Genomic DNA, 17,144 nt, shown 5'->3' with positions numbered 1-17,144 from the left:
ATGTCTTTAAAACATGTCTATCATTGAATAAATTGATTAGTGTCATTTTAAAGCTCTCTCCTCATTCATCCATCCATCCATCCATCCGTCCATCCATCCATAAATACAGTTTCTTGAAGCGGTTTCAGCTTCAAGAAAGTAAGTAAAGTAAAAGTAAGTAAAACTTTATTTATATAGCACCTTTCAAGATAAAAATCACAAAGTGCTTCACAGAAGCTAAAACCTAAAAATAAAAATCAGCTAAAAGCAAGTTTAAAAAGATTGGTTTTTAGCTGTTTTTTAAAAGCGACCACTGAGTCCACAGATCTCAGGCTCAAAGGGAGAGAGTTCCACAATCTGGGGGCCACAGTTCCAAAAGCTTTGTCGCCTTTTGTTTTCAGCCTCGTGTGCTGGACAGCAAGCAAGCCCTGGTCACATGACCTCAGGGACCTGCTGGGAATGTATGGATGCAAAAGTTCACTTATATATGTTGGTGCTTGTCCATGCAGGGCCCTGAAAGTCAAGGTCAAAACCTTAAACTGGATCCTGAATTTAACAGTGCAGCTGGATCAGCAGGGGTGTGACATGGGAAAACTTGGAGGACTTGGAGGACTTGGTGAGAAGCCTTGCGTTCTGAACAACTTGCAGACGCTCCAAAGAGGCTTTACATAAACAAGTAAACAAAGAATTACAATAATCCAGATGAGATGAAACAAATGCATGAATGACAATTTCTAATTCGGAGCGCGATACAATGGGACTCAGCTTAGCAATGTTTCTCAAATGATAAAAACAGGAGGGAACCAAAGATTTTACATGGGCATCCAAAGTCAGAGCTGAGTCAATACTAACACCAAGGCTCCTGATAGACGGTTTTGCAAATGTAGCAAGTGGACCCAAGTTTTCCATAACAATAGGTACAAAATTTTTAGGAGCACAAACAAGAACTTTAGTCTTCTCCTCATTTAGTTGAAGAAAGTTTCCAGCCATCCAACCTCTAATGGAGTCTATGCACTTGTGCAAAATTTGTAGCTTGGAAACATCATGGGGCTTAAAGGAGATATATACCTGAATATCATTTGCATAGCAGTGATACGAAATGTCCTTAAAAGTGCTCAATAAGTGTTAGAAGAGGAACTGTACTTACAGATAGAAAAGGATCGTTCATGCAAATAGGATTCAAACCAGTCCAAAGCAGCCCCTGATATACCCACCAAGTCTCTCAGCCTATCTAGCAGAATATGATGGTTCACAGTATCACAGGCAGAGGTCAGGTAACACATCAACAGAACGGAGCATTCTCCTGCATCACTTCTCATTAAAATGTCGTTGGAGACTCTAAGAAGTGTAGTTTCAGTAGAGTGAGCTCTACGAAAGCCAGATTGGAATTTATCCAGAATGCTGTATTCATCTAGAACAGCTATAAGCTGCTTAGCCACAACCTTTTCTAAAATCTTAGAAATGAACGGTAATTTTGAAATCGGTCTGTAGCTACTAAGAAGAGAAGCATCAAGCTTAGGTTTTTTTAACAGTGGGTGAATAACAGCATTCTTACAATAAACAGGGACCTGACCAGAAACCAGTGAGGTATCGATAATTGTGAGCACACAGGGCCCAATAGACTGAAAGACATTTTTAAACAAAGATCCAGGTAAAATATCAAGAGAGCAGGAGGATGCTTTCATTGAATTAACCAACTTGACCAGCTCAGGTAAGGACACAGGTAAAAATCTTTCTAAAATTACAGGCCTAGCTTGAGTTGGAGCAGACAAGAGAGACACAGAAGGAGAGATACTGTTCCTCACGTTACTGACTTTTTCAACGAAGAAAGAAAGAAATTTTTCACAATCTTCATTTGATGAAATTGGGACAGCATGTGGAGCAGGAGCAACAATATCACTAATGGTGTCAAATAGTACCTTAGGGTTACCTCTGCTCTTAGACACTAAGTCTGAGAAATAGGCCGCCCTCGCATCTCGAACTGAAGTGTTAAAAGAGACTAAAAGGTCCTTTAGATGAAGGAGATGGACATGCAAACGCATTTTCCTCCATAAACGCTCAACCTTACGGCAGCAACGCTTTAAGAAGCGAATGCTGTCATTTATCCAGGGAGACGACTTTGAAACCGGAGCTAGTCTAGCTTTGACAGGACAAACATTGTCTAAAATACAAAGACAATGATTATTAAAAAGATTTGTTAAAAATGAACATCTTTTCAAGGAGATAAAACTAAATTAAAAGCATCAGAAAATTTAAAAGCACTAGAGGAAGTTAAGATGCGAGAGCTAACCACATGTCGAATAGGAGAGAGGGACAAATGAAAAGACAGATTAAAAAGAATACAATGATGATCCGAAATAAAAATGTCCTCAGTAGAAATAAAATCAATGTTTAAACCTAAAGTAAAAATAAGGTCCAGTGTGTGTCCTTTGGTGTGTGTGGGACTAGACACATGCTGAGTAAAATGAAAAGAATCCATGACGCTAAGGAAACCTCTGGCAAAGAGGTCAGAGTCATCATCAACGTGTATATTAAAATCCCCGACTATAAACAGTCTGGACAGCTTCAAAGTCGAGGATAAAAAGTCCCTGAACTCCTTTAAAAACATAGTGTTTAGGCCAGGTGGACAATACACTACAGCGCAGTAAAATGAATCTTTATTTCCAATTCTAACCAGCTGTAGTTCAAAGGATGAAAAATGTCCGACCAACACTGCGCGACAGTATTACCGGCTTCCAAACACCGCAGCGACACCTTCTCCTCGACCCGACGTCCGAGGCTGGCTGATGAATGAGTACCCACTCGGACAGAGTTCAATGAAGGATGAAAAGTCACCATCGCGCTGCCAGGTTTCGGTTAGAAATAAGAAGTCCAGTTTCTTGGAAAGAATAAAATCGTTCAGCAGGAATGTTTTATTAGTCATTGATCGAGCATTGAAAAGCGCCACTCTCAGCGAAGTAGAAGACATATTATTAACAGAAGCGGCCTGATTTAGGGGACGAAGAAACAGAGAGTTTGATCCGCGACGTTCATAAATTCCACTCACCGCGGGGATGGAAGGCCAAACAACAGGAGAGTCTGGATGAACACTCCTGAGGTAGCGCCGTCTCATAAATCCAGGCACAGTTAGTCCCCGCTTCCAGAACAGTCTTACCTGGACACCTGCTCTTTTTCCTCTCCTTCTCTGTGACTTGCGCGGGGACACAGAAAGGCGCCACTGATGACACCTAACGAAGATCCAGACACCGGTGTCGGCAGCGGAGGATGGAAAATACCGCAGGAGGATAAGGCATCCTGACTTATCATAGAGGATCGGATGGATAATAGCGTCAGGCAATCATAGACAAGGGCAGCCAACACATTAGTGACAAAAAGCGAAAGCAAAAAGGCCGAAAAAAACAGCACAGAGAAACCACGGCCGGCAGCGGCAAAGCCAAACACAGGCGCCATCATACCGAAACAGTCCAGTCCAGTCCAGCATTTTGGAGGAGAACAGGAGGCTAGCAACTGCCGCAACTAGCTAACGTAAGCTAAAGTGGCAGTTTCTGTTTTTCTTTTTGACGCTGTTTCTTTTTGTTTTTGACGCTGTCGCCGGTACGAGATTCCGGAATGGCACCACTTACCTCAACATCCAGTTGTGAAAGCTGCATCAACCTGAGCCAAAAAGTGATCGAGCGGGAACAAAGGATATCCACGCTATACCAAATCCAGGGGGCTGAACACGAACTTGACACGATCCTCCTTGGCAAAGCTCAAACCACCGCTACTAGCGCTGAGCTAGCCGACACAGTGCACCACCCAGTTGCTGTGTCCCAAGATCCCGCCAACAGTCAACACAGGCTCTCAACTTGCGTCGCTGGTGTTTCTGCCAAGGACGAGAACACCTGGTTTCAGCTAGGGGCCAGACCTAAGGCTCTGGTCAGCTCCACTCCACTCCAACCAGCGCCATGGACCGTGGTTGAGACGCGTGGTGGCTGCAGAGGGGGCAGAAGGATCCGTCTCTCGCACCCTCACCCCTCCGGCGCGGTAGTACTGGAGAATAAATTCAATGTCCTGGATCCTGTGGACTTTCCTCCTCTGGCCGCTAGCCCTCGCCATCCCGCTGTGTCGCTGAGGTCTGCGCCATCTCCACCACTACGCCCCCGGAGCCGCGGCGGGCAACCCAACGCTGTAGTGCAAACTCACCGCGGAGAGCTGTGCTTTACCCAGGCTCCTCGGAGAAGAGGACCCACGGCGTGGCTACCTGGGAGTCACTCACGCAGTCCGGCTGGTGCATCTCCATCTGAACACCCCCGGTGCCGCAGCGCGGGCGTCTCAGATGGCCAGAAGCCCCCGGTGGCACCTCCTCTCTCCACGCTGGTCCTCGGGGATTCCATCGTCAGGAACGTGCGGATGAGCGGGGCGCTCACGCTGTCGTTCCCGGGAGCCACCGTTGTTGACATAGTGGACAGAATTCCCAACATTCTGGCATCCCACCCACAGGCCAACCGGCTCATCATCCACATCGGCACCAATTACATCCCCAAACAGCAATCTGAGCTGCTGAAGTTGGACTTCCTCCAACTCTTCAGCCTCCTTGGTCAGTTGCAGGTGAGTGCTTTTATCTCCAGGCCCACCCCCACCTGTGGCAGAGGGATAGGCCGTTTCAGCCGGCTGCTCAGCCTTAACACCTGGCTTTCCTCTGCCTGTGTCTCCCACGGCGTGGGTTTTATTAACAATTTTGATGCCTTCTGGGAGAGGAGGCATCTTTTTGGGGCAGACGGGCTCCACCTCAACGCCTGGGGACGCCGTTTGCTGTTCGCCAATTTGGCATTTGGCGTACAGCACTCCCGCACACCGCCCTGTCACTACCCCAAACATTACCTGCTGATCTGTCTGCCACTGACTGATGTTCCCCTGGTCCCAGCTCCTATATTTGTTCCACTTTTAACAGTAATACACAAAACTCTGGACTCGGACTTCTCTCTTCCACAGTCAACACAATACCCGTCATAATCACAAACAGAGAGCAACAGAATTATCATAAATCAACTAACTCCAAAAACATTAATAACCTCCGGCCTCTTCAAAAATATCAACATCCATTCAACTCTATTGTCAAAAATCCACCAGTCTCAATCAGTATGGCACTTTTAAATGTCTGCTCTCTGTTGAACAAGTCTTTTATTATTAATGATTTAATTTTAACTCAAACATGGCTGGGTTCGGATGCACCAGTTGTTCTCACTGAGGCCTCCCCACCAAATTTTAATTTCTCTTTTTCTATTAGAAATGGTAAGAGAGGTGGTGGGACTGCATCTTTAGCCAACAACACATTCACCTCCAAACAAATTTTATTTGATCATTTTACCACTTTTGAATTCCATGCTATTGTTTTCAGAAGCCCTCCAGTTTTATCTGTCACAATTTATAGACCACCTAAAGACAGCGCTGCTTTTGTCAAGGAATTCTCAGAATTTTTAACAAACATACATTCAAAATATAATATGATAATTTTAACCGGTGATTTTAACCTGCACATAGATAATCCTTCTGACCCTGCATCAAAAGAATTCTTAAACATTCTTCACTGTTTGGATTTTACCAGCACGTCACGCAGCCGACTCACAACAGAGGACACACTCTGGACCTGGTCATCACCCATGGGCTGTCCACCAGTGTGTCCTTTGTTGTTGACTTGGCTGTCTCTGACCACTACTGTGTGTTTTTTAACATCACCGGTTTTATTCAGCGGGAGACCTCGGTGCGAACTGTGAGGAGGCGCTATCTAACTTCTGAAGTGGCAGCAAATTTTACCAGGGTTTTAGATGAATGCTCCCCTATGATTTTACCTGCACCCTGTGATTTGATTTTTAATCATTTTAACAGCAAACTGAAGAAAAGCATTGACTCCGTTGCTCCACTCACCACCAAAAAGATTAACGTAAAACATGCATCACCCTGGAGAAACGAAGAAGTCAAAAAACTCAAAAGAAATTGCAGGGCAGCAGAAAGGAGAAGGAGGAAAAATAAAAATACTATCAACCATCAAATATTTTGCGAGCAACTTAAAATGTACAATAATACATTAAGGAATTCAAGAAATTCATACTTCGCCAAAATAATCAGTAATAACAAAAATAATCCCAAGGTCCTCTTTTCCACCATAGATCATTTATTTAACCCTGATTTTAACAGCTCCCAAAGAACCCCCACAGACTCGCTCTGTGAGCAGTTTGCAGACCACTTCAGGGGAAAGATCAGCGCCATCAGATCTGATATTTTATCTAATCGCGATATGATTGTAAACACATCTGAGGGCTCGATTGTACCTGAGGAGACACTGGACAGCTTTGTCCTGGTTAATGCTGAGAACCTTAAGAAAGTTTTCTCCACAGTGAGACCCACCACATGTCTTTTAGATCCAATCCCCTCTTCACTTTTTAAAACACTTGCTCTCTTCAGTTGGGTGTCTTCCCTGTTGCCTTTAAAACGGCGGTGGTGAGGCCCCTTCTGAAGAAGAGCAAGTTGGATTGTAATAATTTTAATTACTACAGACCGGTATCCAACTTACCATTTTTAAGTAAAATCTTAGAAAAAATTGTTTTTACTCAAATTAATGACTTTTTGAATGATAGACAGATCCTGGAGATATTCCAGTCTGGATTTAGGGTGAACCACAGCACAGAGACTGCTCTCCTAAAGGTCCTAAATGATCTTAGATGTAACTGGGACTCCCAAAAGCTCTCAGTCCTGGTGCTACTGGATCTAAGCGCAGCCTTTGATACAGTAGACCACGCTATTCTTTTAAACAGACTGAAACACATGGTGGGCCTCTCTGGTGCTGTACACAACTGGTTCACTTCCTATCTCTCAGACAGAACTTTTATGGTGAGTATGGATACATGCTCCTCTAAGGTCCATAAAATGACATGTGGTGTGCCTCAAGGGTCAGTTCTAGGCCCTGTACTTTTTAATTTGTATATGCTCCCACTGTTACAGCACGATCAGCGGGGCCTATCGCGCGGTGCCCCGCGCTTCACTCGGACTTTCTGACCACGTCATGATCCACCTAATCCCCGCGTACAGACAGAGGCTGAAGCTCTCCAAACCTGTCGTGAGGACTAAAAAACTGTGGAGCAACGAGGCTGTGGAGGAGCTTCGCACGTGTTTGGAGTCTACAGACTGGGACACATTGAAGGCTGCTTCTAACAGCTTGGACGAGTTTACGGACACTGTCACCTCCTATATCTCCTTCTGTGAGGACAGCATTGTGCCATCACGCACCAGGGTGAGTTATAACAATGACAAACCCTGGTTTACTCCTAAACTCAAAAAGCTGTGGCTGGAAAAGAGAAAGGCGTTCAGAAGCGGAGACAGGGACTGCTACAGAGAGGCCAAGTACAGGTTCACTAAAGAAGTGGACATTGCTAAACATCAGCACTCTGAGAAGATGCAGCAGCAGATCTCAGAGAATGACTCGGCCTCTGTGTGGAAAGGTTTTAGGAATATCACAAACTACAAGCCTAAAACCCCCCACTCCACTGATGACTTGCTCTTAGCCAACACCCTTAACGACTTCTACTGCCGTTTTGACGAGCCATCAGGCAGCCTTCACACCTCCAACGGCCCCAACAATAGAGGCACTTTGGACACTAATTCCCCCACCTCTCCCCCCTCCATAGAGCCATCACCACCTTCAATCCGTTCACCTACAGCACCCCCCTCCTCACCCCACACAAAAGAGGATTTCACACCACCTCCTCCCACCACAACTCTTCATATTCATGAAGCAGATGTGAGGAAGCAGTTTAAGAACCAGAATGCTCGGAAAGCTCCCGGCCCAGACGGCGTGTCTCCTGCCACCCTCAGACACTGTGCAAACGAGCTGGCCCCAGTGTTTTCTGGCATTTTCAACTCCTCACTGCAGGCATGTCATGTGCCTGCCTGCTTCAAGTCCTCTACCATAATCCCTGTCCCCAAGAAACCTAGGATCACTGGACTAAATGACTACAGACCCGTGGCTCTGACATCTGTGGTCATGAAGTCATTTGAGCGCCTGGTTCTCTCCCATCTCAAGACCCTCACGGCCCCCCTCCTGGACCCCCTTCAGTTTGCATATAGAGCCAACAGGTCTGTAGACGACGCCACCAACATGGCCCTACACTTCATCCTGCAGCATCTGGACTCCCCAGGAACCTACGCCAGGATCCTGTTTGTGGACTTCAGCTCTGCCTTCAACACCATCCTTCCAGACCATCTCAGAGACAAGCTTTCCCAAATGAATGTGCCTGATCCCATCTGCCGGTGGATCACTGACTTCCTGACGGACAGGAAGCAGCATGTGAGGCTGGGAAAGAATGTCTCGGACTCCCGGACCATCAGCACCGGCTCCCCTCAGGGCTGTGTTCTTTCTCCTCTGCTCTTCTCCCTGTACACCAACTGCTGCACCTCCACCCACCAGTCTGTCAAGCTAATCAAGTTTGCAGATGACACCACCTTTATTGGGCTCATCTCGGACGGGGATGAGTCTGCCTACAGGAGGGAGGTTGAACGTCTGGTGTCTTGGTGCAGCCACAACAACCTGGTGGTGAATGCCCAGAAGACAGTGGAGATTATTGTGGACTTCAGGAAGCACACAGCTCCACTCCCCCCCATCATCCTGACTGACACCCCCATCACCTCTGTGGACTCATTCCGCTTCCTGGGTACCACCATCACCCAGGACCTGAAGTGGGAGCCCACCATCACCTCCGTCATCAAGAAAGCCCAGCAGAGGATGTACTTCCTGAGGCAGCTGAAGAAATTCAACCTGCCAACATGGACGATGATGCAATTCTACACTGCAATCATCGAGTCCATCCTCACCTCCTCCATCACCGTGTGGTACGCTGGAGCCACTATCAGGGACAAACAGAGACTGCAGCGTGTTGTGCGCTCTGCTGAGAAGGTGATTGGCTGCAGACTCCCATCTTTGCAGGACCTGTACACCTCCAGGACATTGCGGCGTGCAGCTCGGATCTCAGCTGACCCTTCTCACCCTGGACACAGTCTGTTTGACCTGCTCCCCTCAGGCAGGAGGCTCCGGTCCATTCGCACCAGAACCTCTCGCCATAAGAACAGTTTCTTCCCCTCTGCTGTTGGACACATGAACAATAACCATATGACTGTTCCCACCACTAACACATGACCCTACGCTGTGTTCACTGCATCATTCCATGTTTGGCACTGATCACCACCTGCACTCATGTATATATCTTTCAACGTAGCACTCTTAATTCTTATTCTCATGTATATATCTCATGTATATCTCATGCACATATCTTTCCACGTAGCACTTTTAATTCTTATCCCTACTTTTATTTTTTTCCATGTCTATTTAAGTGCTATTTATGACACTATGTTTGCACTGAAGCACCGCAGCAATTTCCTAATGTTGTAAACCTGCTCAACATTTGGCAATAAACCCCCATTCTGATTCTGATTCTGATTCTCAGCGGTGTCATCAGGAGGCATGGAGTGAACTTTCACAGTTACACTGATGACACTCAGCTGTACATCTCCGTGTCTCCTGATGACGCCAGACCAATGGATGCCCTTTTTAACTGTATTTTAGATATAAGATCTTGGATGGCAGAAAACTTTTTACAGCTTAACCAGGACAAAACTGAAGTTTTAATCATCGGTCCTGAGGCTCAGAGAGAGAAACTCTTGTCTAAATTAGAGGCATTTTCACTATGTCCTTCGCTACAAGTGAAAAACCTGGGTGTTATTTTTGACTCTGAGCTTGGTTTTATCCCACATATTAAACATGTAACCAAAATTGGATTTTATCATCTAAAAAATATAGCCAGAGTCCGCCCTATTCTCTCTCGGGCCAACACGGAGATGTTGATGCATGCTTTTATTACCAGTCGCATTGATTACTGTAATGCCCTCCTCTCTGGTCTTCCTAAAAAAGAATATTTCAACTTTACAATTTTTACAAAACTCGGCAAGTCGTGTGCTGACGAAGACCAGAGGACAGGCCCACATTACACCGGTTTTAGAATCGCTGCATTGGCTCCCCGTGTGTTTCAGGATCGATTTTAAAGTTCTTTTATTGGTTTTTAAATGTCTTAATGGTCTTGGGCCTTCTTATCTCTCAGATCTGCTTTTACCATATGAACCCTCGCGGACCCTGAGGTCCTCTGGTACTGGCCTTTTGATTGTCCCTAAAGTCAGGACACATACTCACGGAGAGGCAGCTTTTCAGTGGTATGGTCCTCATCTGTGGAACAGCCTGCCGGAGGAGCTCAGGGCCGCAGAGAACGTACATGTTTTTAAGAACAGGCTCAAGACCCACCTTTTTAATTTAGCTTTTACTTAACGTTTATTTATGTTATGCTTATTTATTCTATCCTGTTATTCTATTATTAATTTAGGCTTTACCTAATATTTATTGATTTTATTCTTATTCATTTTTTAATCTTCTTACTCTATTTATATTTATATTTATATTGTATCCCGTTCTTATTTATTTTATCATTTTACCCTGTATATATCCTATTGTGTCATATCTCCAGTGTTTCCTCGGAGGGTACTCTCTGCACCGGGGCTGTGATCAACCATGGCTGCTGGGGCTCTGGGGGTCCTCTCAGCCTGGCTGGGGGGCTTCTTTGACTCCCTCCTGCTGTGTGCCCAGCCTGGAGGCTGCAGTCTGTGACCGGCTCCCGGTGCAGACGGCTCCCTGTTATAGTGTTTCCTCACTTGGCTCATGCGTACCCCAAGACCTTTTCACGAGTTGTATGTTCGGATATTTTCATATACACTCGAAGAGTCTCCGCTCTGTTCTATTTTACTCCTGTTTATATATTGTCCACATCTCCTTGTAATCATTGCTGCATCCTCCATCACTATGTGTGCAGCCTTCACACACAATAATGGCTAATGGAACATCACTGGACAATTCTATGAGGTTCAGCTATTTACACAAAAATGAAGGTAAGATTTTAAATGGTCATTCACAACGTCTGATGTCTTACCTGAGAATTTCAAGTGTACACTGTGGTCTTTCCAGTCCCGCAGACAAAAACTTTAATCCTGGTTCCTGCAGGTTATTGTTACTCAGGTCCAATTCTTTCAGACAAGAGGACTGGGAGCTGAGAACTGAGGACAGAGCTTCACAGCTTCTGTCTGAGAGGTTACAGCTCCTCAAACTGAAAGAGAGGAAAAAATAAATCTTATTTTTAGAGCATTTTTAGGATTAACTAAAAAAAACCTTTAGAACCTATACTCATACATTAAATATGCTTAGTAAAACAGAAATACCTCTAAAACCATAAACCAGTGTGAACCTGGTATAGTTATTGTGGGGGCTTTTTTCCCCCTAATGCTATTTTTTATGAAAATATGTGCTAAATGCAGTTCAAAACAAATGGTAAATGGACTGATTCTTATATAGCACTTTTCTACTCTCCCAGAGTACTGAAAGCACTGCGTACAACATGCCACATTCACCCAATCACTCCCATTCTCACAAGCACTGTCTCTAAACTGAGTGCTTTTCTAATGACATTCACACAAATTCAATTCAATTCAATTCAATTCAATTTTATTTATATAGCGCCAAATCACAACAAAAGTCGCCTCAAGGCGCTTCATAGATACAGAGAAAAACCCAACAATCATATGACCCCCTATGAGCAAGCACTTTGGCGACAGTGGGAAGGAAAAACTCCCTTTTAACAGGAAGAAACCTCCGGCAGAACCAGGCTCAGGGAGGGGCGGCCATCTGCTGCGACCGGTTGGGGTGAGAGAAGGAAGACAGGATAAAGACATGCTGTGGAAGAGAGACAGAGGTTAATAACAGATATGATTCAATGCAGAGAGGTCTATTAATACATAGTGAGTGAGAAAGGTGACTGGAAAGGAAAAACTCAATGCATCATGGGAATCCCCCGGCAGCCTACATCTATTGCAGCATAACAAAGGGAGGATTCAGGGTCACCTGGTCCAGCCCTAACTATATGCTTTAGAAAAAAGGAAAGTTTTAAGCCTAATCTTAAAAGTAGAGATAGTGTCTGTCTCCCGAATCCAAACTGGAAGCTGGTTCCACAGAAGAGGGGCCTGAAAACTGAAGGCTCTCCCTCCCATTCTACTTTTAAATACTCTAGGAACAACAAGTAGGCCTGCAGAGCGAGAGCGGAGCGCTCTAATAGGGTGATATGGTACTACAAGGTCATTAAGATAAGATGGGGCCTGATTATTTAAGACCTTGTATGTGAGGAGCAGGATTTTGAATTCAATTCTGGATTTAACAGGAAGCCAATGAAGGGAAGCCAAAACAGGAGAAATATGCTCTCTCTTTCTAGTCCCTGTCAGGACTCTTGCTGCAGCATTTTGGATTAGCTGAAGGCTTTTCAGTGAGTTTTTTGGACATCCTGATAATAATGAATTACAGTAGTCCAGCCTGGAAGTAATAAATGCATGAACTAGTTTTTCAGCGTCACTCTGAGACAGGATATTTTTAATTTTAGAGATGTTGCGCAAATGGAAGAAAGCAGTCTTACATATTTGTTTAATATGTGCGTTGAAGGACATGTCCTGGTCAAAAATGACTCCAAGGTTCCTCACCGCGTTACTGGAGGCCAAGGTAATGCCATCCAGAGTAAGAATCTGATTAGATACCATATTTCTAAGATTTTCAGGGCCGAGTACAATAACCTCAGTTTTATCTGAATTAAGAAGCAGAAAGTTAGCGGCCATCCAGGTCTTTATGTCTTTAAGACATTCCTGCAGTTTAACTAATTGGTGTGTGTTATCTGGCTTCATGGACAGATAGAGCTGGGTGTCATCTGCATAGCAGTGAAAGTGTATGCTATGTCTTCTAATGATGCTGCCTAAGGGAAGCATGTATAATGTAAACAGAATTGGTCCTAGCACTGAACCCTGTGGAACTCCATAATTAACCTCAGTGTGTGAAGAGGACTCTCCATTTACATGCACGAATTGGAGTCTATTAGATAGATATGATACAAACCACTGCAGTGCAGTACCTGTAATACCTACAGCATGTTCTAATCGCTCTAATAGGATATTATGATCAACAGTATCGAACGCTGCACTGAGGTCTAGCAGGACAAGCACAGAGATGAGTCCACTGTCAGAGGCCATAAGAAGATCATTTGTAACCTTCACTAAAGCTGTTTCTGTGCTGTGCTGAGCTCTGAAACCTGACTGAAACTCTTCAAATAAACCATTCCTCTGCAGATGATCTGTTAGCTGTTTGACAACTACTCTTTCAAGGATTTTTGATATGAAAGGAAGGTTGGAGATTGGCCTATAATTAGCTAAGACTGCTGGGTCTAGAGATGGCTTTTTGAGTAAAGGTTTAACTACAGCCAGCTTGAAGGCCTGTGGTACATAGCCGATTATTAGAGATAGGTTGATCATATTTAAGATCGAAGAATTAATTAATGGCAGGACTTCTTTGAGCAGTTTTGTAGGAATGGGGTCTAAAAGACACGTTGATGGTTTGGAGGAAGTAATTATTGAAGTTAACTCAGAAAGATCAATTGGAGAAAAAGAGTCTAACTTAACATCAATGGTACTAAGAGTAGCTGTAGATAATATTACATCTGTGGGATGATTATTGGTAATTTTTTCTCTAATGATAAAAATTTTATTTGTGAAGAAGTTCATGAAGTCATTACTAGTTAACGTTAAAGGGATGGTTGGCTCAAAAGAGCTCTGACTTTTTGTCAGCCTGGCTACAGTGCTGAAGAGAAACCTAGGGTTGTTCTTATTTTCTTCAATCAGTGATGAATAGTAAGATGTTCTGGCTTTGCGGAGGGCTTTCTTATAAAGCAGCAAACTATTTCTCCAGGCTAAATGATGATCCTCTAGATTTGTGACACGCCATTTCCTCTCCAGATTACGAGTCATCTGCTTTAGGGTACGTGTTTCAGAATTATACCACGGAGTCAGGTACTTCTGATTTGAGGCCTTAGTTTTCACAGGAGCTACAGTATCCAGAGTCGTACGTAGTGAGGAGGTGAAATTATTAACAAGATAATCGACCTCTGTTGGGGTAGCGTTCAGATAGCTGCTTTGCTCTGTGTTGGTACAGGGCATTGGAGATGATAACAGTGGGTGGATTATATTCTTAAACTTAGTTACTGTCAGGGTTCCTGGGTCGTTGACCCAGTGATTTCAGTTTGTTCATGTTCAGTTTGGTTCACCACATTAATGTTCTCACTTCCTGTTTTTTCCCGTGTCAGCTTGTCTCCCGTGTCATTAGTCAGATTATGTTCAGCCCTGTACTCACCTGTTTCCAATCATTGTCATCATCCACCTGTGTATTTAAGTTCCTCGGTTTCACCAGTTCTCTGTCGTGTCATTGATGTTAATGATGTATGTCTGATGTCGTCTGTATGTCCAGTCAGTCAGTCAGTCAGTCCTTAGTTCATTCATTCATTCAGTCAGCCAGCCATTTCCTCCCTCTGTACTGTTTGCTCACTCCTTCGGCAATAAACATCCACCTTCACCTACCTGCCTGTGAGTCCAGCGTTTGGGTCCTCCTCCTCTCATCCACGACACTACCCTTGACAGAATGACACGACCCCGCGTTGTGGACCCAGCGGACCCTGAACTTTTCGAGCGGCAGGAGGCAGCGCTCCTTCGCTGGACGGAGGGGCTTCGGGGAAAACAGCGGCTCTTCGCGGAGAGAGAGCGCGTCTTCGAGGGGACTCGCCTGGCTCTGGGCGGGCCTCGGAGACGCCACGTTCCCCCACCTGCTGCCTCAGCTGCACCGGAGCATTCGCCGCGGAGAGTGGGCGTCACAGCCCAAGCTTCGGCCGCTCGCTCTCCCGCCGCTTCGCTCCTCGCTCGCCCGCCAGCCTTTTCACTCTCCAGCCTTTCCGCCTCGCCACGGCACGGCGGCTACACCTCCCATCTCTGCTCAGCGGAGGCTACCGCGCCAGAGGCTCAGCCGTTTACCCGGCCCGCTTCCTCTTCCCGGGGAAAGCGGCGCACACGCCGCCATAAAACGGACTCTGTTCAGCAACTCCCGGTGGTGAGTTCCAGTGACTGTTTTCCACACCCCTCATCTGATTATCCACTTAAAACACACAACAGACTCTTTTCTGATTCATGGGGAGTTTCCCTCCTTGAGGATGATGTGGACTGGGAAGACTTTTTCTGCTCTGGCTCCCCAAAGACTGTTCAGTCAAAAACTGTAAATAGTGGTGGCAGAAAGACCAGAATACAACCCGATAGACCTGTCAGTGTCGCTCACCCAGTCGTTATTTCCACTCCTATCAGTCAGCCTACACCCACTCCAGTGCCAGCTCCCAGGAGGAGGGCAGCTGCGACCCAGTCTACCTCCACACCCGCTCCTGTTTCTCGGGTGGGGGTGACTGGTGTCCAGCCACCTTCTGTGCCTGTCCCAGCGCCCAGGCTGAGGGCAGCCAGAACCCAGCTTGACCTCCCTGGAGGCTTGGAAGAGCTAACTGGTCCACCTACTACTTCACCCTTTCATCCACCTCCTGATCCAGCTTTTCACGCCCTCGCAGTATCACTGGTTAGACTAGCTGAACTGTCCCCTGCCCAGGCACCAGCCTTACGAGCCCAAGCCGTAATGTTATCTCCGTCACTAGCTCACTCTTTAGCTCAGCCATTAGCCTCACCGGCCTCTGTTTATCCGTCAGTCTCCTTAGTCCAATCGGTTCCCTCACCTGCTGTCCAGTCTCCTGCTGCCCTCCAGTCAGTTCAGCCACCTGTAGCTCAGTCTCCACCTGTCCTCCAGTCACCTGTAGCTCAGTCTCCACCTGTCCTCCAGTCACCTGTAGCTCAGTCTCCACCTGTCCTCCAGTCACCTGTAGCTCAGTCTCCACCTGTCCTCCAGTCACCTGTAGTCCAGTCTCCACCTGTCCTCCAGTCACCTGTAGTCCAGTCTCCACCTGTCCTCCACTCTTCTGTAGTCCAGTCTGCCACCCAGTGCCCTGTAGTCCAGTCGCCTCCTGTTTCCCAGTCACCTGTCCACCATCCCGTCCAGTTCCCGGACCTGCAGCCACAGCACCCAGAGCCAGCTGTGAGCCTTCCTGCTCCTCAGCCAGGGGTTTCCACACCCGCTGGCCCGGCCGCTCCTCAGCCAGGGGTTTCCGCACCCGCTGGCCCGGCCGCTCCTCAGCCAGGGGCCTCCGCGCCTACTGGCCCTGCCTGTCTCCGGCCAGAGGCCTCCGCGCCTGCATCGCCCGGCCCGGCCTCAGCTGCACCCACGCCCGGCCCGGCCTCAGCTGCACCCACGCCCGGCCCGGCCTCAGCCTCAGAGCCTTCGTCTGCGGCAGCCTCAGAGCCTTCGTCTGCGGCAGCCTCAGAGCCTTCGTCTGCGGCAGCCTCAGAGCCTTCGTCTGCGGCAGCCTCAGAGCCTTCGTCTGCTGCAGCCTCAGAGCCTTCGTCTGCGGCAGCCTCAGAGCCTTCGTCTGCGGCAGCCTCAGAGCCTTCGTCTGCTGCAGCCTCAGAGCCTTCGTCTGCTGCCGCCTCAGAGCCTTCGTCTGCTGCCGCCTCAGAGCCTTCGTCTGCTGCAGCCTCAGAGCCTTCGTCTGCTGCAGCCTCAGAGCCTTCGTCTGCTGCAGCCTCAGAGCCTTCGTCTGCTGCAGCCTCAGAGCCTTCGTCTGCTGCAGCCTCAGAGCCTTCGTCTGCTGCAGCCTCAGAGCCTTCAGCCTCAGAGCCTTCAGCCTCAGAGCCTTCAGCCTCAGAGCCTTCAGCCTCAGAGCCTTCAGCCTCAGAGCCTTCAGCCTCAGAGCCTTCAGCCTCGCCTGGTCCAGCAGCTAAACGGCCGTTTTCTAGACCGCTGGCTGAGCCACTGGCCGGGCGCCATCGCCGTCGTGGGCGGCCCCCGGACCCTCTTCGCCTGAGTGGCCGCCGTCGCCTTCCGCGCGGCCGGCCCCCGGACCGCCTTCGCCTGAGTGGCCGCCGTCGCCTTCCGCGCGGCCGGCCCCCCGAACTATGTCCACGTCGCCGCCGTCGCCTTCCGCACGGTCGGCCCCCTGAACTGTCTCGTCTCGGCCACGGGCCGCGTGGACGCCCACCTGAACTGTCTCGTCTCGGCCACGGGGGCGCCCACCTGAACTGTCTTGGTGTGGACTCCGTCCCTCCGTCCTGGGCCCCCTCCGCCCGCCCTGTTCTGGTTTTTTTTTCTTTCT

General features: G+C 47.4%; 1 protein-coding gene and 1 long non-coding RNA gene across 2 annotated transcripts in view; both read right to left on the bottom strand.

Annotated features, from left to right (window-relative positions):
- Positions 1–17,144, bottom strand: part of LOC145426168 (uncharacterized) — a 537,068-nt gene that overhangs the window by 491,607 nt on the left and 28,317 nt on the right. The gene's annotated exons all lie outside the window — the stretch shown is intronic.
- Positions 1–17,144, bottom strand: part of LOC145426043 (NLR family CARD domain-containing protein 3-like) — a 40,906-nt gene that overhangs the window by 8,774 nt on the left and 14,988 nt on the right. Inside the window, exon 5 of the mRNA XM_080299608.1 lies at positions 10,983–11,156. Coding sequence (XP_080155734.1) covers positions 10,983–11,156 — 174 coding nt within the window. The remainder of the gene's footprint in view (positions 1–10,982; positions 11,157–17,144) is intronic.

Source organism: Astatotilapia calliptera, chromosome 3, assembly GCF_964374335.1.
Source record: "Astatotilapia calliptera chromosome 3, fAstCal68.1, whole genome shotgun sequence".
NCBI lineage: Eukaryota > Metazoa > Chordata > Actinopteri > Cichliformes > Cichlidae > Astatotilapia > Astatotilapia calliptera.
The sequence above is the reverse complement of the archived record's forward strand: the minus strand, read 5'-3'. Positions and strand labels throughout refer to the sequence as shown.